Below are 21,300 nucleotides of genomic sequence, written 5' to 3'. Positions count from 1 at the left end.
TCTGCAATTCATGCCAATGCTTAACTATTTGTTTACAAACAAAGTTCTGATAAATAATACATTAGGAAAATCAAAAACAAACCTCTATAAATTTGTGTAAATAATTATGATTAAAAACATTCATATAGTTTGATTAATTTATACCTTATCTTTATTTCAATTTATTTTTTTTATAGATCGTTATAACTGTTTTTTGATATTTTCATTTATAGAACATAAAAGGTGAGTTTCATCAAAAATTTCACTATGAAGGTAGTAAGAAAATACGGGGAAAAAACTTGTCTGAAATCGTAGCTAACATTCTGTGGGTGAGACAACTAGAAGGCAAAGTTAGTTCTTTTTAAATATTTTACTACTTTTGAAAATAATTTCTAGTATTTTATTATACTTTACAAATTATAAACATTTAAAAGTTTCAAAAAACTTTAAGCAGCAATATTTTTTTTGAAGAAAACTTTTTTGTTTTTGTTTTTAAGAATATCAAAACTGTAGGTATCTGATGTAGTTGCGCAAGGGTCTGAGGTGTTGTCCGACTTGGAAGGATTCAGTGAGTTTAAAGACAGCTGCCATGAAGCCATCGAAGAATTGCAAGAGTTTCGACAGGATTCCTTCCAGCAGTGGTCTGAAGAAATGCTGTCCTCGCTTGACGACCCGAACAATCCTGTGAGGTAATAAAAAAGCTATTCTTATCTACAGATGTTTTACTGTCTATCATAATTTTAAAATAAAAGCATGTCAATAATGCGTAACCATAATAATTTTACTGTTTATTTTATTTTGATATTTGTTTCTGTCTATTAAAAATTTGATTAAATTAAGAATAACAAGTGAGTTTTTTAACTTATATGTTATTGTTAATATATAAATTTACATATAACCTTATTGTTATGCTGTAGCTTGCAAAAAAGCAGTAGAGTGATGGAATTGAATCACAAAAGTGGTCGCTTGATTGTGCAATACAGTGGACAAACTGTTTCGCTGTTGAGAGAAGTGAGAATTCTGGCGGGAATGGGTCATAGAATACCCGCCAAACTGCAAAAAGCTGCTCTTGTTGCCAACAAGTTTTATAAGCACGCTGTTGTTCTCAAACAGGTTTATATATGCTTAAATTGATTTGCATGCATTAAAAATTTACAGGGTTTAATCTAAACAGTAAGTTAGAACTATTCTAAATTATTAATTGATAAATTCAAACACATAAGCAATATATGTTCTTGTTTTTTAATTTATTTTATACGATAAAAAATACATTATACTAAATATGACAGGTTGCGCACTTGTATAACACAATAGACCAGCAAATGATTGCTTCACAGCGACCTCTTATGTTAGAAAGTGCTTTAAATTTCGAACGAATTATAAAAAACCCAAATCATGACAACTATAAGGTATATTTAATGTCTGAAGTTTTATTTTACAATTCGAACATTATACTTCAAAGTTTATTAAATCTTTAAACTAAATGGTCGTATTTTTGTCAGCTAAAATGTGTATATGTTGTTTTATTGTACTATTTTGAAAAGAATAATGGCGGTAACATTCTGGTAACTTGGGAAGAGCCGGATGAATTGGAGAAGTACATCGCAAAGCTTCACAAGGCAGCCGAAATACTGACCAACGAAAATAGGAAGTTAAGGAAACAACACGGCATCATATGTGGCAAAGTTTAATGTTTACTATTTATTTTTTTATGTTAATAATGGAACATTTTTTAGCTTTTGTATTTTGAAGTTCACTGTAGGTAACATATTAAAATAATGTCTTATTTTTTTAATTCAATTTTTTTTTTCTGTTTCAATTTCAATAATAAATTACTAAAAAGTTTAAATACTTGCACATAATTTTGTTCAAATTTCTATCAATTTTACTAGTTGATTATACTATAAATAAAATAGCACTTTTTAAGTTATCGTTTAATAAACTGGTAAAAAAGTTTTAAATCCAAGTTTACATACAAAATAAAGTTTCTAGCTAATATTTTGCTATAATTGCTTTTCTTTTAAGTTTTTACCATTAATTTGAGCATGGCTAGTAAAGTAGTATGCGTTTAAGAATCTAAAAGAAGACAGTAATAAATAACACTAAATTTATGTTTATAAAGTTTCATCTGGCATTAAATATGATTATATTCTTAATAAGGGTTCTCAGTATATTAATCCTACTTTATTTTTCTAAGCGTTCCAATTTTACTTTACTTTGTTCTTAAACTTGCTACGGTATTTCTGAGGTTACTGACAAAGGCTTAGTTTAAAAACTCAGTATGTCTTGTTTCTGGAAGCAGGTTATAGGCAGTTTCCTAGCTTTTTCTTGAGAGTATACCCCAAGTTTTTTTGCATTTATCTGTCAAAACATAGTTGCCTGTTAGCAATTTATTATTTACTCTGAATTTTATCAAAGCTTAAAAAGTTTTGCTCAAAATATTTATGCTGTTTATTTAAAAATTAGTTTTGTATTAGTCATAAGTTTGTTGTATGTTTTTGTTATATGTCAAAAGCGGTTACTTTTTTCAAAAAGTGTTAATTACTAGTTTTGTTATGATAAACTCCAAAATAGATTTAAATTGAAACTTTAAATTTTAATAATGATCTGTAGGTAGTAGAGCTCATGTCAGTGGATCTCATGAGAAATCAACAGAAATGGAAGGAAATTTTATCTGATATCAGAAGTATTATGAATGGCGTTCAAAGAAGAGAGGCCAAAGGTTAATACAAATTTTATATAAAATGATAAAAAGTGCTTTAATGCGAGTTTGTTTTTTTACTAGTTTTCGCCTTTTTAATTTGTGCTTTCCATTATAAGCCTATAGAACTCTCTAACTTTGATTGATATCTCAAAAATTACTTGAAATTTTCAAAAATTAAAAATAACTACTGTGTAATAAAAAAGACTAACTTAAATAAAAACGATATAATCCCCTATGGCCTCAAGTTTGTTTAAGATGTGACAGTGTTTAAAATTTTAGTAAGTATCAAGTACACCTTCGAAAAATAACTTTATTACGCGTAGCCTTTGTCGTATGTATGAGCTATCGTTTTCTAACATTTAAAATATTATTTTAGGAAATGTGAGTTCAGTACGAGGGTGGAGAGCACATTGGAATCATCAATTGTACAAATCTCTCGAACATCAGTACCAAATGGGCCTCCACATCCTCACACAGAACCTTCCTGAAATTAAAGTTGATCTTGTTTTCAGGTTGAAAATTTCTAAATAGTTTATTGTTAAGGACGAATTTGCATGAATGTTTTTAAATTTTAAGTCAATAAATCATTTACTGGTAGTAAAAATAGTACATTTAAGCGAAAATGCTTCTTATAAAACATTTATCCCGAGCTATTTATATTTTATGTATAAAATTGAAAGCTTATAGACAAAAAACGTTTTACAAGTACTATGTCTGAAGCACTTTTTCAGTTGAACTACAAAAATGAATTAGTTCCTCGAACCTTTTACTTAAACTTTGATTATATATAGTAAATTTTCGTATAATTCTAAGTATCATTATATTTCATTAAGTAAAATAATGTTTAGGCAAGGAAGTTTACAGTTCAGGCCAACTTTTGAAGAAATCAGAGCAAGATTTTACAAAGAAATACGACGTTTCATCGCCATCCCTTCTCAGTTTAGGTTAGATAACCATATTTTTTACTGGCTTTTTGATTAATTATAGGAATTTAGAAAATAGTACTAAATTAAATTGCTAAAAACTTTTAAAAAAAATTGTTACATAATAAGGAAATAGTATTTAAACAGAAAAAAATAGCTGAAGTAAAGTTCTTATTGAATTGGAAAAATGTTATTTTCGGCATTAAAATGAAATTTTGGATGAAATATTTTAACTAATCTTCTATGTTAAATAATAAATTACATCCTTGTAACATCAAATTGTCTTGATATAGTGTTAAAACTAAAATTTGGAATTTTTATGTTCCAAGGATTAAAATTATACTTCTATTGGCGATTTATTATAGTTATAGATATGCTCTAATAATTTTCTTTCCAGGGGAGTAACAGAAGCAGGAGATGATGCCGACGCCACAAAACAAACCATATTTAAAACGATGGTTGAAAGAAACTCACAGCTGTTTTATTCAATATTTAACAAGGCTGAAGAACTTTTCAGGTATTTTTTCTGTTAAGAAGTTTTATGACTGTAAAAACGTATACTTGAATAAAACCAATTCCTTTAACTTTGATTATATACTCGTGTTGAAATGAATATTAATAAGCATATACAATACTAAACAATCTTTATGCGTATTTTATGAGAAATCTTCTGAAAATGTTTTTATAGAAAGCAACTTTAATCTCTATATACTTTGATATAGACAAAAAACTGTTATAGACAATAATAATCAATAGACTAGAGTTTTGTGTATATAGTAAATTTGTTTTTCAAAATGAGTTACTAGGTATATAAAATTCTTGTAAGTTTATAAAATGTAGACTGCTAAATAAAATTGTATTATACCACAAAAAATTCACAGGAGGTTAAAATCAGTGAAAGTGCATTATGAACAATGGCTAGTGCTTGGGAAGGTTGACTTAGAACTTATCATCAGCAATCACTGCAATGTCTACGTGGATTTTGAAACTAATTTTCGGCTTGTCAAACTTAAAGGTATAAAAACTTATTAAGTGCTGTTTTTATTTGCTATTTATAAAGATGCACAGTATAAACATAAAAATTATATAATTCTTAAAAATATTTGTCATCCAAAAGAAATTCATTATTTTATTGCGTTTAAAATGTTTGAAAGATTTAATATTTGTTAAGCTAGGTTGCTATATAAAAAACTTGGAAACTTCTTCAAAATAATAACATAAAAGTTAAGTTTATTTATATACAGAATATTTTTATAGACATAGTTTTAATATATATAAACTGCTGTTTATAAAAGTTTTATAAAACCTCTTAATACAATTTTTACAGGAAAAGAGGTAGAAAAACTTCCCGTTCAAGAAAAAATAGATTGTATTTCAATTTCTATTATTCCCTGCAAGTCTTCTATAGAAGACCAATTAACCAAGTTGTTTGAGTTGTTGGTCGATCGGCTGCGCAACAAAATTCATGATGACGTAACAAGCTTAGGTGATTACGTAACAACGACTACCTCTGTTTTGCAAGCCACACCCAGCAACATTGAGGAAATGAGTCAAATCTATCTCAAGTTTATAAAATTAGTTTTATTTTTAAAGTTTTAAACATTTGAACTTCTAGTTTACGTTTTCTTACAAAAGCTGCAACACAAGTTCAAATTGCTTGAGGATTTTTTATGAGTAGTTGTTGAAGTTTATTCTGTAAAAATTCAGTAGAAATTAAAATTTTATTTTAAACGCTGAAATAGTAGTACAAGGAAAAAAATTGTTTTTGTTATGTACTAAATTAATGTGAATACATTTTTGTTTGTTTTTCAAATTTTTAATTTTATTTGATAAATTATACCTTAAATTAATTTATACAGTACTCCATAAAGTTTACAAGGTTATTGTTAATTCTTGTTCCATTTATCTTTAACATTTAAAAAATAGCTGGTTAGATTTTTGCGTTTAGAAATAATGGTACTGTAATTTTATATATAATATTAAATACTGAAAAGTAAAAACTATTATTTGTTCAAGAATAACTTGTAAGTATACTTATTAATAAATTTTTGGAAATATAAAGAATCAACTTTTTTTTTAGATATGAAGAATTCAAAGAGTCAATATCTAATAAGCAGGATTGTTATAACAATTGTTTGAAAATGAACTCTTTATTGAGAAAAATGGCCGGTTCAGGTGTAGGCACTATAATGACGTCATTTAAAGCCAAGTGGGAGTCAATGGAAATGATGATAGAAAATTATAAAGATGTTATGGAAGCACAAGTTTGAGTTTAATTTTATACTGTATGTACTAAAAATAGCTGTAATTTTTGTAAATTAAAAGTTATTAAACTACAAAATTAATTTAAACTCTTTATTATGTTCAATTAAAACAATGTAGCAATCGTAAAATTTTAACTTTGTTTAACAATTTTTTATATAAATAAAGTCAAACTACCAGTTGACGTTTAAAAAAATGTTGTTAGAAAAACTTTTAAATAAAAATATAAAGCCATCTTTAAAATGAAACAAAGCTTTAAAAGTATCAAAATTTTCAGAAATTATCAATGAAAACCGCGTTAGAGACGCGAGTGGCGTCATTCACTGCTGAAGCGAAAAAATTCACTTTGAGGTGGCAACAATTCAAACCTGGTGATGACGTAATAATGAGTGACGACGTTGCGAAGTTGCGGGAAGCGGTTAAGATTGTGAATGATAAGAAAAAAGAATTCGAGGATCTGAAAATGCAACAGGAAAAACTTTCGTTAGTTACTTCTGGCAACATATACTTAATTAAATTAATTTAAAAAAAAGTCAACATTTTGTGTAAGCTACTTAACAGCCTAAAAATATACTTAATTGTAATTTTATTGGAAAACTTTATTAATTTGCAATAAACTGTATCGCAGCAAAGAATGCAGCCAGTTTAATATAAGTTTGTTGGATGCGGAGTCGTTAGATGACTTACAAAGAGATATTAACGATGTAGAGAAAGTTTGGGTTTTGTATGAAGACTTTCATTCGCAGCTGGACGAAATGAAAAGCCAAGATTGGATATCATTTCGGTCAGTGTTTTTTGCTGATTATGTTGAGACAAAAGATAAATTTAAAGTTGCCAAATTAAATGTTGAAAGTTATATTGAATGTTTGTTTACGACAGAGGAAAGTGTTATGAATTTGACGACTTGCTGCAAACATGGGATGCAAAGTTGAGGAAAGAAGAAGCGACTGTTATGACTGCTAAGATACAGCGACTTGTTGATGAGTATAAGGTTATTATTACTCGAAAAATATTTTATTTTTATGATTGAATTTTTTTAATTGTTCTCTTAACTTTTGAACTAATAAACTTGCTAGCATGTGTTTTTGTGTTTTAAATTTAGAATGATAGGATAAAGGTAGTCTGGCTCTTTTGATTTTAAAAACTGGACTGTTTTTGAAAATTTGATTAAATAAGAATTAAAAATGGTTAGGAACCATTAAAAAAACTACTGTCACAGTCTTTTACAAAACACTAACGTTGAAAAGATCTTTCGTTTATTAAATAAACATTATCAATTCTTATTCAAATAGAGTTCTATTTTAACATAAAAAAATATTTTGTAAAACGTAAAAGAACACACAACATTTTTGTTTTAAACTTGTTTTATGTAATTCTAGTAATGAAAATTTATGTTTTATAAACTAAATGTTTAAGGTTCAGGTTGTAAACCAGGGTTTCTTAAAATTATTTTTATTAATGCTTCCTTGGCAGAAAAAAAAAAGAAAATCACGTTCTTACTAAGTAATTACGCTTTAACTCATTTTACTAATTATTGTTGCTAAAGGAGATATATTGCACATTTAGAGACACCCTGTTGTAAACTTTGTTGGTGTTTTGTACTCAGTTTTGCTAAATTTTAAAAGTTTGTATTTAGTCTCGAGCAATAACTTTAGTTTCATTGAGGATTACTTAATCGAAATTTTAAATAGTTTTTTTAAGTTTGATTTGTTTACTTAGTTTGTTTGAAATAAACTTACATATATCTATACCAATAGTTTATTAAAATTAGACCATTGTTTCAATAAAACTAAACATTATAATAAATTATATACAGAACTTTAATGTTTAAAACATGCTAAGTTGCAGATAATGTTCAAATAAACTTCTAGGATCTCATTCCGTGTCTGAAATTTTTGAGGGGTGAACATTTATCAAACGATCATTGGCTGGATTTGTTTCGCTTAATTGAGCTTTCCAGAGGAACGACTCTGGAGAAATTAACATTCGGCAGTCTTCTCAAACAGTCATCAATAATTATTTCAAAAATTCAATCGCTCAAGGTTTTATCAACCAGCAATTTAAAGTTGTCTTTTCAATAAATACTTTAATCTTTTAATATAGCGTATTTATTTTGCTGTAGAAGAAAAAAAACATTTATCTTTAAATTGTTTATAAAACTCAAAAGAACTATAGCAAGCTTGTTAAGACTATTTGTCGAAAAAAATTAACCACCAGTTTAACACATGTTTTTATAACAACACTATTGTCATGTCCATTACAAGTATTTAACAAGTTAATGATATACTTGATAAATGCTTTGTAGGAACTGAACAGTAGAGCTCAAGGGGAAGTGTCGATCAGAGAGGCGTTGAGAGAGCTGGAAGTTTGGGGGGTTGGAGCCACGTTTCAGTTCACTGATTTCCTAGACTCTCAGAGTAACAATGTGAAAATAATCAAGGAGTGGAAAGATTTGTTTAATGAGGTTTGTGTTATGGCAATGTTATAATCATTTAGTTTAAGAAATTTGAAAAAAAAAATTACAGTAGGATTGTAGTAGATTAAATTAAATTTATATATATTTTTTTTCATAATACTATAGAGTATAGAATAATGAATGTTTTTCTATGATCAAAAATTAATTAAAAGACTATAAGCAAATTTAGAAAATAATATGTTTCAGTAGTTTTAGTGGTCTGATCATTAGTTACAAAAATATTTTATAGGGGTTTAAGAGTTATTGTAAGGCTATTATGTATCATGTTGCAGATATATTATTTAGTAAAACTTTATTTAGTTTTCGTTGAGCAATATCTTAACTTTTTTCCGTATTTAATAAGATAACTAATTGAAAATTAACTTCAATTTTTTTACATATCAAAAAGTATTAGCCAAGCAATTTGTCAATTTATAATTTCAAAAGAATGAAAAAGGATAAAGTTGAAATAAAGTATTAAAGAACGACTTTACTTGAAACTAATTAAAATTCGTACTATCTTATTAAATATTTCAAAGGTTGGTGACAATCAATGCTTGTTGTCGTCACTTCGGGATTCTCCTTATTATTCAGCATTCAGTGACAAAGCAGAAAGTTGGGAGTCGAAGTTGATGGAGTTGGACCAGCTGTTGCATTTACTCAACCCAATTCAGAGGAAGTGGGCCTACCTTGAACCTATATTTGGTAACGGGGCTTTACCTAAGGAACAACAACGTTTCAATAGAATCGACTCTGACTTCAAGTTTGTTTAAATTTCTTTTTTTTTTGTAACTGCTTAAATTTTTTATTTGATTTTTTTAGATATCTATTCATCTCAAAATAATACTAATTTCATAAAACTAGCTAATAAATGAAATACTTTAAAACAAGCTTTAAAATTTTCAGTGAAATGATTTGATACAATGATCAGAGTTATTTTATTGGTAAGTTTTCTGAATTAATTTCGCTAATATTAAATAAAACATTTTATTTACCTTATTTGTTTTACTTTTACTTTAGTATGTTTTAAAGTCCTACAATTTATGAGGCAAATAAACTTTATTCTAAATAGCTAATTTATTATGATTGATTTGTTTTGTTTAAAAGGTTTAATATTTAAACTAAACGTTTTTTAGGAACTGTAAAATACTAGTTTATAGTTATTTATTTATGTTTTGCATAAAAACATGTTCAGCACTAAATAAAATTTAACATATGATTTCCTAAACAAAAAGTTTAATGTAAAAAACATGCTAATATGACTGTTTAAGTTATGATAAATCCAATTCTAAAAATTTAAATTTTTATATAAAGTTTTTTTTATTCTTACTTAATAAATAATTTAAACTGATTAAAAAATAAAAATGCTCTTGCTGGTCTAATTAAAAATATCAATTATAAATTTTATTAACAAAATTTATAATTGATCATTCTCCTTGTATTTAAGTTGAGAATTTTGATTGTCATCTTTAAAGTATAAAGTACATAATTAAAAATATAATAATAATAAAAAAATTAAAAGAAGTTATTAAAATAGAAAACTCATAGTTACTAAAAATTATCATATGTTAGTAATTTTGAAAACTGTTTTCAACCATATATTATAAAACATTTTATATTAAAAAATTAAGTAGTGCTCATGTACGTCTAATTAATACATTCTACAGTAGTAAGCTACATTAGTAAAAAAGAATTTAAAATAAGTTGTTATAAGAGATTATTTACAATAACTAAGACTTGTTTTAATTTGAATTGTTTGAATTTAAATAGTCAGAATTTAAAAAGTTGTGCACCCAAAATAGATGTATGTTTCTAGGTTACAGATAAGTTATTTAGATACAACTTTCTACCATTTAGAAAATTCTTAATTTGAAATAATTTGTCTTATAACTTTACTATAAATAAACATCTTGCTCTTTTTATTGAAGAAAAAAATATACGTTTTTGAAAAAAGTTAGTTAAAATGTCTTTTTGAACCCAAAAGTTTAAAAAATTTTTTTATCTAAAAGCTTTAAGTTATTATTAAACCTATACTTGTCGTTATTAATCTGTTATTTTTTTATTGAAGTCAAATTAATAATATTCTAAAAGTGAAAAAAAAAATACGATAAATGTTTTAAAAGTCTTAGCCAAACTAGTCAGTTCGTGTATAAACGGATGTGTATTAAGTAAAAAAAGACCTTCGCTAGGAAAATTTTTATGATACAATTATATTAAATAATAAAATATTTCAACCTATTTACAGTTAGTTAGGTTTAAACGAACTGCAAAAGAGAAAACAATTTAAAATTATGAGAGAGCGTTTATAATTAGGTTGGTTTTTAGTGACGTCACATAAAAAATACAACAAATGTTGTGTGTTCACATATAGGTTAGGTTCAAAGCCTGCCATTAAGCTACAGCTTTGCGCAGCGGCGATAACGTAACCAATGAGGTCTATCCGAGGTGCGTTTATTGCTAGTTGAAAACTATACCCAATACCCCGCGCTTTGATGGTGAAAGACCCATCTCTGACGCAATTTCTGCAAGATGTCTACCGGACATCTTCACATATCACTCGTTCAATTATTATATACTAGTTGGTTAGGCACGCTGACTTTTTACTCAAGTTGCTTGTACCTAACAAGATATCACCAAATTGGGAAAGTATACTTAATAGTCAGTCTGATTTGCTGAGTCAGCAATTTTTTTAAATATTTTTATTTATACCCTTACCTAAAAAATTAAGTTTTGATAATTTACTTGAAAATAAAATTACTTTTTTGCCGACTGAGCAAATATACAAATTAGACTGAACTTTAAGTATACTTTCCTAAATCGGTCGGAACAGGTTGATATAAGTAAAATTCAACTTTATTTGAAATATGTTGTACTAATCAAAATTAGTTATTCTAATGTTAGATACAAATATTTTTTAACTTTTTACCCTAATAACACTTTAATTTTTTCATACTTATTAAGATAATTAACTTTTGTGTAATAAATGATTTTACTGTTAATTTTTACTTTAGGTAAAAAACGTCGTATATCATAGTCAATTTATTGTGTCATTTGTATAATTGTATAAATGTTAAAAATGTAGCTAAAGCATTTAATTTGTAATAAATGTGTGTTACAAATGTTGTAGCTGATACAAATTAGCAGAAAATAAACTTATTTAAAAATAAATTTTCATGGAGAAAAAGTAGTGTATTTAATTCAACGTAAGATACAAAAGTTGCCTTTAAATTTTATATATACTTAATTACAGGTCGATAATGAATGATATCTCAAGAGACAAAAGGGTGTTGTATGTAGTTGGTAGGACTGGACTCAAAACACAACTTTCTGAAATGCTCGAACAAATTCAAAGGTGTCAAAGGTGCCTTAACGAGTTTTTAGAAGAAAAAAGAGACAAGTTTCCCAGATTTTACTTTATTGGAGATGATGACCTGCTGGAAATTCTTGGACAAGTTTGTAACTTGTATCATGTGAAACTTTATCTTGTAAACTACTTTTTGTAAAACTTGGTTCTTTTAAAATATTTTTTTTATTAATTGTATAAATTTGATGCAAGTGAATAATGCAAATTGTTAATGGAATGAGAACTGCCGTTACTATAACAAATTTTTTACATACCTAAACAGTTATTTTATTTTATATTTTTTATATGTATGAACCAATTCAAGGCATTTAGAAACAGTTGTTATATACTTTAAGTTTCAAATTTAACAACGAAATGAACGATATTTTGTAATGCGTGTTAGTTTAAGTTAAATAAAATTGTAATAATAATCCATAATATTTCTTAACAAAATGGTTTATCCTAGCTTAATTTTCAAAGTTTTGAAAAGTTCCGCTTTAAATATTAGGTAATTAATAAAAATGCTAATTTTTCTTTGAATGAAAGTCGTACATAAGTTATTTAACCAAATAAAGGTACTTTAGCAGTTTTTTTATTACTATAAATAATCACATACTTAAACTTTTTACTTTCTTTTCAGTCTACAAATCCTCAAGTTATTCAGAGTCACCTTAAGAAGTTGTTTGCTGGGGTTCACACTGTAGATTTTGAGGAAAAAAGAATACTAGCTATCAACAGCATTCACGGTGAAAAAGTTCCACTGATGCAACCTGTAAAAGTTACAAACAACGTGGAGGTAAGTAAACATTAAACTAGTAAAGCGTAGTTACACCATGACTATTCATGGCCAGTTATCAATATTTAAAAAAAAACTGTTCGACTAGTTTATGATTTAAAAAAAGCGAAACTAATTTCATAACTTTAATTAATCTATTACTTTAGCATGTTGGAATTCAATTATTTTACAAATGTGTTTTATATTTTAATATTTACTATTTTTGATATTTAAGTTTGTTAGCAAGTTCAATATTTAGCTTAAAAATTGAATAAAAAAATAATATCTTAAAGGACTGGTTAACGAAGTTGTCAGATCAAATAAAGATTACATTGAGTGAAATGTTGAAGAGTTTTATTAAAAAGCCTAATCAGGACAAATCTGAACAGCCGTCACAGGCTAGTTTAACAGTTCTATTCAAGATTTAAGTATTATTTATAGATATAAATTATAGTAAAGTGATTTTATATTAATGATTTAGTAAACTTAACATGCTTAATATTGCAATTGAAACGACCGTAAAATAATTTCAACACTCTTGCTGTACCAGTGGCGACGCGTGGTATTTTTATTAAGGGGTGCGGAAAAGCTACTTATCTAAAAAAACCCATTAACTTAAAACTTTTGTCCAGAGCTGTGAGCGCTTCGTCCTGTTAGTTTCTATGTCGTTGCCTATCTGTAGCTTCACCCGCTAGTCTAACTTGCAGATTTGGTTACTTCTTTACGCGCGCGCCTGCTAGCTCGTGCTGCTAACTTTCTATCTTCACCATCTAGCTGGCATGCTTTAATTTTCATGTCGCTGCTATTTGGCCTGCGCGTCTGCCCGCATAAATACTTCGATTTTATAGCTTCTTTTTGATAGTTTGTTTACACTCAGTACATTTTTCGTGTAAATGTTCAAAAACATTTTTTTAATTCACATGATGATGAAGTTTATGCAGCTCCAGCATTAAGCTATTCAATAACTTTTTGTATTAAAATTTATTGTATTTGTATTGTTTTTAAGATCCAGCTGACATAGATTGAGCTTGCAGCTCCAATATTACGAAAACTTTGAATATAAAATACAAAAATTAAAAAAAAAACTAGTTAACGACGATCTGTTATATTTTAGCTGGATTTTTGGTACAACTTCATGACGACTCTTATTTTTTATGCTAACATAATAAATTTTAGCTTCAAATAAAATAATTTTGACTAAATTGGGGGTGCATAGCTGAAGCAAGGCCCCATTTAAAGCAGCGTCTTCAAAAACTCAAACTTTAAAACTGAAACTTTTTGTACACTTACTTTTTCTTTTGTTTTTTTTCTAGGTAGACCAAAAGCTCCGGCGTTCCACCCCATGTGTCGCTTCTGTGCTATAAAATAAGTATAACAAATTGCAGAAAATTAATATTACTTGACTTTGTATGTAAAATAAACAGGTTTGATAGATCGATGCTTTTCAGTAGTTAGAACTATATGCTGTAAATAAATGCTACATCAATAAACTTTTCATATTTCAACTTTTAAAATTACCTTTTAATCATTTTTTAACGAAAATTAAAAAAAGTCTTCTTTTTCAGATTCTATGTTTGGGTCAACAAATACTATTTGCGAAGAATTGTGAAGAAGCAATTAAGCACGGCTCAATAGCTAGTCTAAGACAAGCCCTTGAGAATGAATTAAAACATTATACTGATAGTTTGTTAATGGACGCTACTGACAAACGTATTTTATTATTTTTAATATAATTATATCATATATAGTTATCGTTTCGTAGAAAGAAGTCGTTTTAATCTCAGTGTTATCAATCCCTAATGCTAATTTAAAATAAAAGCCAAACTAATTTAGGTCAAATTTCTCTTTCTAAAAATTGTAAGCTATTTCAAATAAATTTTTTTTGTATTACTAAATTTGTATTACTAATTACTTGTTTTCGAAATTTTTATCAAAGAAAGGTAATTTAGTACAGGTTTGAATTAAAACTCATATAACAAAAGATTTACCTAAAAACTAAGGTTGAAAGCTAGTTCTAAGTGAATCAATATTTTATATTTTTTACTCTAAAACCAGGCAATATTGTTAAAAACTTCTGCGATTGTTAAGTTCATAAACACTTAAAAGTTCTAAGATGAACTCTGTTTAAAAAAGTCTTAAATGATTATTTACATGTTAGTTTTTTATAACAAAAAAGCTAATGTAATAAAATTGCTATACTGTTTTTAAAAAGCAAACATTGTCCATAATTATTTGCATCATACTTTAATTGCAAGTTTTATAAATCTTCAGTTTTTTTGATATTCTCTAGTTTTTACATCTAAGCAAAATGTTTGTTTATAACTTTTATTACACTTTTACAAACGTAGGACTGGATGATCGAATTAATAAAGTATAAATTAAAAGCGTTTTTTACGCCAAAGTAGTTGTGTTTTAATAAACTTTTGTCAGCTTTACCAATTATATTAGGCTATTTCAGGATATTTCAAGTCGCTCAAAAATGACAACCCTGATCATTTCTTTGTAGATAATTAGCTATTTAAAGCTGTATATTATTTAAAACAACAACAGTTAAGAAATATTGAGAAGTTTTTCATATAAAATAATTCATTTATTATACAATAAAATCATTTTATTGCTTCATAAACTATCTTATTACAAACAATTAAAATTATAAATAGTACTAAATCTGCTTCAAACACAACTGTTTTTGGCTTGCAGTGAGCAAAATGCGCAATTTAAAGTTGAAGTCGCTCATACTAGATGTAATTCACAACATCGACGTTTGCCAGCAAATTTCTACATGCAGATCCATTGATGATTGGTCTTGGTACAAGCAGCTTAAGTATTACTACAGCAGCAATTATGAAGTCACAATTTCCATGGTTGATGCAATCTTCAGTTATACATTCGAATACCAGGTATAATGCTTGAAAGATATATACATGCTAAGTGTTTTTCGGTTTTTTTTGATAAGTGTAACTTTTGAATATATATAACGATAAAATTGTAAGCTGCTAGCCACTGTTTGTAAAAAAAATCAAAAACTACTAACTTATTTTTTACTAAACGAAGTTTGATACACAAAAGGTTTTTTTCTCATCAATTTTCTCACACAATATCTTCTCAAAACTTGTAGGGAAACGCGTCGAAGCTTGTGCACACCCCACTGACAGACAAGTGTTACCTGACGTTGACGCAGGGTATGAGAGGGGGACTTGGGGGAAACCCCTACGGGCCGGCAGGAACCGGCAAAACCGAAAGTGTGAAGGCGCTAGGAGGATTGTTTGGAAGACAAGTTCTTGTATTTAATTGTGACGAGGTTTTTTTTTAATGGTTTGAAGATACTTTTTAGTTTAGAATGACTCGATGTGCATTTGGATTTTGATGTGCATAGATACAAGCTTGTTTTGAAATTGACAAAACATTATGTCTCACTAGAGCTTCGCAATTTTTCAAAAAAACTTTTAAGAATAAAGCTTATAAAGTTGAAAAAAATATTTTGTTTGTTAATTATTTATTTAACTTTTGTTGCTTATAATAAGCTTTTTTGTCAAAACTTAATGTGTCTACAAATCTTGCTTTTCTAATTTACTTTCATGCTTTAAATTATAAAAACTTATTATTTTTCTTTTTTTATTACTAATTACGTGATAAATTCACTGATTGCCATAACTATGAATGATAAATTTTTCAAAGGTTTAAAGCTCTGAAGTGTTAATAAAGCATGATTACATCTGTTAAAGTTACTAAATAACTCCAGTTTTGAAACTTATATTTCAAAATACAGATCGAAAATTTTCATAAGTCTACTATATATAACTTAGTTAGAGACATTAATGCCAATGATATAAAAGTTTGCAAACTTTCGTTGCATAAAAATTGTTTGAAATAAGATATCATTGAAATAATTAAACTAATTCTCAAAATAAAAGATACTAAACATGAAATGTTCTTATTTTTATTACTAGGGGATAGATGTAAAGTCGATGGGTCGCATATTTGTTGGGCTTTTGAAGTGCGGTGCATGGGGCTGCTTTGACGAGTTCAACAGGTTGGAGGAGGCTGTGTTATCAAGCGTGTCAATGGACATCCAAGTCATACAAGCTGCTCTCAGAAATAAATCCAAACAAGTACAACTTCTTAACAAACAGGTAACGCTCCATGAGTAGAACTTACTTATTATATATTGTAGAGTCAAGTTGGTAGTTCTAAACTTTAAAACTATTTTTAAGAATTAATTTTTTTCGTTATAATAATAGTAATAAATTTAAATGTTTAAAAAGCCAAATTTATCTTATAAATGCATTTGATGTTTGTAATTTATTCAGGTGGATGTAAATTCAAATGCGGGAATATTCATCACGATGAATCCGGCGGGAAAGGGTTACGGTGGAAGACAGAAACTTCCTGACAATCTCAAGCAACTTTTCAGACCTGTTGCTATGTCCAAACCTGATAACGAGCTTATTGCTGAAGTTTGTTTTAAGTTATCATGGTACTCTACTAATACAAATGCTTAGTAGCAAAAAAAGTGTTAATTTGTTGTACTTCTAAAACAATTTTTGTTTGTTCTTTTGTCATAAAGCTGTTCTTCAACGATTAGTGTTGTGGTAAGTATAATCATAAAAGTTTGTTAAAGTAATCATTGTTATATACTTTTTGATTCTGTTTGTTTTAAACACGCAATTTGCCAATTTTATTTCTAAGTTTTAAGTGTATTTTTGTATTAAGCTGTATTAATAAGTTTTAGTACCACTTCGTTTAATCAAACTTAAGTTTTTTAGGACTTGATGGTTAAATTTACTACAAAAACTTTTTATAAACAAGTTATCAGGAAGTTGTTTTCATTTTATTTTTTGACTAAAAGTTGTGTTAAAAGTTATATACTTCAATTTAGCTTTTCTTGTTCATAAAGTACTAATTTTTATAACTTGGATGATTATTAATGCGTAAAGTTTGTACTTAATTATTTTTGTACTTAATTTTAGAAAACTTTTATCTATGATGTATACTTTATTTTTATTATATTTTTTCAGGTTATACTGTTTTCAGAAGGGTTTGTAAAAGGAAAGGAAATAGGAAGAAAATTGGTGGAAATTTTCAAACTGTCAAAAGAGCTGCTTTCCAACCAGCAGCATTATGACTGGGGATTAAGGGCTCTAAAAACTGTTTTGAGGGGCAGCGGACAAGCTCTTTATTACGCCAAAGCTCAAGTTTGTAGTATATTTGATTTGAAATAACAGACTTGTATATATGTGTGTGTACAAAATGCTATGACACTTGTTTAATTTAGTTATTTAAGTTGTATTGTATAAACTGAGTTATGATGGTGTTATAAGTTATATATTTTTATATTTAATCAGAATATGATTACTAATTAATTTTAGTTGTCTCTGTGTCTTTATCTCGTATTCAAATACTGATTGTTATCTTGTGTTAAAAATTAGTAGTTTATATTAAAAAGTATTACTTAAGACTTGTAACATTAAAAATTACTTTCAATAAAGGAACTACGCTTTTTAGATTCGATTAAAAACATTTTTGTCCTTTTAAGTAGGCAGACAAACTTTCAATGTTGGTGCGTTCAATGTTTCTTGTACAATATAAATTCATTTGTGATCTTAATTTTTGATTTCTATGATCACAGAATAATTACAAAACTAATTGAAATAAATCTTTATAATCTGATAAAAGTCCAGTACAAATCATTAAATTAAAAAAAAGTGTACCTTTAAGCCTTTTAATCTAGTTTGTTATATAACTACGTATTTATTACAGTTTTAAGTTGATAATAAAATGTAATAATAGTTTTTACTTTTTAGGGAAATAACGAAATAAAAGAAGAAGAAATTGTAATACAAGCATTGCGACTTAATACTCTTTCTAAGCTTACTTTTTCGGACTCTGAGCGTTTCGATCAGCTTATTAAAGACGTCTTCCCAAATAGTTCTTTTAAAGGTTGTTTCTTAATTCTTACCTTTAAAGTATATTATTTTTATGAATTAAATCTTAAAGATTTTATTGTATTTTTATAGTCACTTCTATTAGAATTTGATACTTTTGATAACTTAAGCATAACTTTTAGCGATTACAAATAAATTATTTTTTTATAGATGTATGTATATTGTACAGTAAACAGTTTTATATATTGTATTTTATACTGACACTAGTTATTCTTGAATATTATACATTCTAATTTTTAAAAACTATAAATAGTAAAGCTATATTGTAGTAAGTAATATCACTAGAATGAGTAAAAAATAAAATTTTTTGATATTATAAATAGTCAGATACTCTTAGATTTAATCAAGAAAATGCTCTAATTTCTTACCCAACCAAGTTATATCTGACTTTAAATAACAGCCTTTTAGATTTAACAAAATATTGATCTCAATAAAAAGGTTTCTGCTTCTAAGATACTTGATTTTAAATAAAAAACGCATCATTGTATAAGTCTTATGATAACATTGGGTAAAATAAACTTATACATCTCTGTTTCCAGTTCAAATTTGATTAGCCTTGTGTCCAGATGTATTAAGATTATTTTTTAATTTAACACAATTTATTTATTTTACCCGGAAAAACAATAGTTTTTATCTTTAGTTTCAAAATTTTTATACTGTGAAATAAAAAGGTTTTTATCAAACTCCATAATGTTTTTAATTTAAAATAATCGATTTTAATTATCGAACAACGGTATATTACATATCCTCGTTACAGTATTAATAGTAATAATAGTGTTTAACGAATTAAGTTTAAATGAAATTTTTATACTCTATAACGAACATTAACATGATTAAACATTTTTTTTTTATAATAAGTATATATAACTAAGTTAATCAAGATACAGTTCAGTGTTTTTATAGAATTCAATGTAACTTACATATCTAAGTTTGAATTTTGTAATTTAAACTAAGCTAAGTTGTAATGTCTCCTATCACAACTAAAATAAAAATTTCAATAAAAAAACTAACTTATAACATTTTTAATATACTGTACAGCTAGTTATAATAAATATCTACTTTGTTTACTTAAATGTACACGTGTACAAAAATTTCAAAAGTGTTAACAGTAAAGCGAGTTTTTTTTAATTTCATAAAAAAAATCTTTTACTTAATTATAAAAAAACCTTTATATACAGATACGGAAGAGAAAAGTATAGTTGACAGCATCAAAAGTGCTTGTGAGGAATTGCGTCTTGAGGTAGAGGATCGGCAAATTGGCAAGATCCTGGAGTTAAAAGAGCAGTTGAGACAGAGGATGGGAGTTGTTGTTGTCGGACCCTCCGGATCCGGTTTGATTTGCTTAAAAAACAATAAGTATAAAAATTTAGAAAAATAACATAGTTTTTACATCGGTCGCGCAAGGTTGTTCAAAAATCATTCAGAGACTGTATAAAAGTTCTAATACGAACTGTTATAATTTGATAAAGCTAAATGGTGTTTTAAAAAGAAGTGAAGTAAAAAAAGTTAATAAAACTATGAAAATTAGAAGTACAAGTACTAAATTGTAGGAAAGTCTACCTTGTGGAAAGTTTTGAAACTGGCTATGTCTAAGCTTGGACAACAGATAAGAGTTGATACTGTAAATCCGAAATCCATGCCCAGAACGCAATTGCTTGGTCATATTGACTTGGACACTAGAGAATGGACTGACGGTGTTCTCACAAATATGGCTCGGCAAGTGGTCAAATTGCCACTTGTTAGTTTGTTTGCTTCTTTCACTGATTTATTTTTACTGTTCCCTTAAATAAATAATACATTCTTGTTAATATAAAGCTACAGTTTTTTTTTCTTTGTATATATAAAAAACTCGTTATTTTATTGACAATTAATATTTGCAAGGAAAAATGTACTAGCATTGCGAAGTTGTTTTCTCATGTTAGTTTTGATAGATTTTTTTTTGTTTTTAGCTAATATTATTCAGCTTTAAAAATTTAATTAAATAGTTAAATCCTAAAACTACTGTGTATAAAAATTCTAAGCAATAAGTTGTTAAAAAAAACTTATTATTTAAGTTTAGTTTTTCATAAAATGGCAACCGTTGAAAGTTTTCTATAAAGTATGTTAAAGTGTTATATACGGTAGCTTATTTAAAAATCGTAAATTTTTTTTTTTATTTTACAATATTAAATAGTTAAAACTTTAATAATAAAAAATACTATAATAAATATTAAGTATATTTATTGTAGTGGAATATTAAAACTTGATTAAAATATAATAGATAACTGTTAAGTTTTTTATTAAATAATTGAATTTACTTAAACTTACTTGTAGTTTGAGTTCTTTCACGTAAAAAAAAATATACAGGAAGAGATGTCGTGGATAATATGCGACGGCGACATCGATCCCGAGTGGATAGAATCTTTGAACAGCGTTCTGGATGACAACAGGCTTCTCACCATGCCATCCGGGGAGCGCGTGCAGTTTCCCCCCAACGTCAATTTCATCTTCGAAACTCACGACCTCACGTCAGCTTCTCCCGCCACTATATCCAGGTTCGCAACTTTAGTAATAATAAAGTTATCAACTTAGCCTTCGTGTGTAAGTTTAGAATTTATTTTTGTGAAAAACATAATATTTTGAGATGCTAAGTTGCAATTTGAAAGTTATTAGGCTAATCAAATGCTTTTGAAATTTAAGTTTTGTGGAGAAATTTTTTTTCAAAGTTTTTTTTTATCAGTAACAAACTCATTTAGACTACCAAGGAATCTATTTTATACTACTTAAGTTTGTGTAGTTAAGTAGTGCATGTAAATAATAGAAAAAGTATTTATTTTTTAAGCTGACATTTTAGTTGTTAAGCTTAAAGTTAATTGTATTCTATAACCACAATTTTTAAACTTAGATAATTTAAGGTTCTATACTGTTGCATTTA

The 21,300-nt window shown here is 27.2% G+C and overlaps 1 protein-coding gene and 1 non-coding gene across 2 annotated transcripts in view; both read left to right on the top strand.

Moving 5' to 3' along the window:
• LOC145842711 (cytoplasmic dynein 2 heavy chain 1-like) overlaps nucleotides 1–21,300 on the top strand; it is a 57,114-nt gene that overhangs the window by 10,182 nt on the left and 25,632 nt on the right. Inside the window, exons 10-40 of the mRNA XM_082950189.1 lie at nucleotides 213–329; nucleotides 493–668; nucleotides 897–1,092; nucleotides 1,269–1,388; nucleotides 1,524–1,664; nucleotides 2,593–2,701; nucleotides 3,060–3,195; nucleotides 3,532–3,627; nucleotides 4,004–4,123; nucleotides 4,488–4,621; nucleotides 4,934–5,171; nucleotides 5,687–5,870; nucleotides 6,146–6,351; nucleotides 6,497–6,652; nucleotides 6,748–6,859; nucleotides 7,740–7,910; nucleotides 8,174–8,332; nucleotides 8,863–9,086; nucleotides 11,574–11,775; nucleotides 12,307–12,462; nucleotides 12,735–12,839; nucleotides 14,007–14,151; nucleotides 15,142–15,341; nucleotides 15,560–15,742; nucleotides 16,392–16,574; nucleotides 16,752–16,898; nucleotides 17,460–17,636; nucleotides 18,246–18,381; nucleotides 19,565–19,717; nucleotides 19,937–20,124; nucleotides 20,733–20,920. Coding sequence (XP_082806315.1) covers nucleotides 213–329; nucleotides 493–668; nucleotides 897–1,092; nucleotides 1,269–1,388; nucleotides 1,524–1,664; nucleotides 2,593–2,701; nucleotides 3,060–3,195; nucleotides 3,532–3,627; nucleotides 4,004–4,123; nucleotides 4,488–4,621; nucleotides 4,934–5,171; nucleotides 5,687–5,870; nucleotides 6,146–6,351; nucleotides 6,497–6,652; nucleotides 6,748–6,859; nucleotides 7,740–7,910; nucleotides 8,174–8,332; nucleotides 8,863–9,086; nucleotides 11,574–11,775; nucleotides 12,307–12,462; nucleotides 12,735–12,839; nucleotides 14,007–14,151; nucleotides 15,142–15,341; nucleotides 15,560–15,742; nucleotides 16,392–16,574; nucleotides 16,752–16,898; nucleotides 17,460–17,636; nucleotides 18,246–18,381; nucleotides 19,565–19,717; nucleotides 19,937–20,124; nucleotides 20,733–20,920 — 4,958 coding nt within the window. The remainder of the gene's footprint in view (nucleotides 1–212; nucleotides 330–492; nucleotides 669–896; nucleotides 1,093–1,268; nucleotides 1,389–1,523; nucleotides 1,665–2,592; nucleotides 2,702–3,059; nucleotides 3,196–3,531; nucleotides 3,628–4,003; nucleotides 4,124–4,487; nucleotides 4,622–4,933; nucleotides 5,172–5,686; nucleotides 5,871–6,145; nucleotides 6,352–6,496; nucleotides 6,653–6,747; nucleotides 6,860–7,739; nucleotides 7,911–8,173; nucleotides 8,333–8,862; nucleotides 9,087–11,573; nucleotides 11,776–12,306; nucleotides 12,463–12,734; nucleotides 12,840–14,006; nucleotides 14,152–15,141; nucleotides 15,342–15,559; nucleotides 15,743–16,391; nucleotides 16,575–16,751; nucleotides 16,899–17,459; nucleotides 17,637–18,245; nucleotides 18,382–19,564; nucleotides 19,718–19,936; nucleotides 20,125–20,732; nucleotides 20,921–21,300) is intronic.
• Nucleotides 10,724–10,867, top strand: LOC145843463 (U4 spliceosomal RNA). Its single transcript, XR_014370249.1, has one exon. It is a non-coding gene; the product is annotated as a U4 spliceosomal RNA (small nuclear RNA).

Source organism: Thalia democratica, chromosome 8, assembly GCF_965202585.1.
Source record: "Thalia democratica chromosome 8, ktThaDemo2.hap1.1, whole genome shotgun sequence".
In the NCBI taxonomy this organism is placed as follows: Eukaryota; Metazoa; Chordata; class Thaliacea; order Salpida; family Salpidae; genus Thalia; species Thalia democratica.
This window is presented reverse-complemented; position numbering and strand designations above follow the sequence as displayed.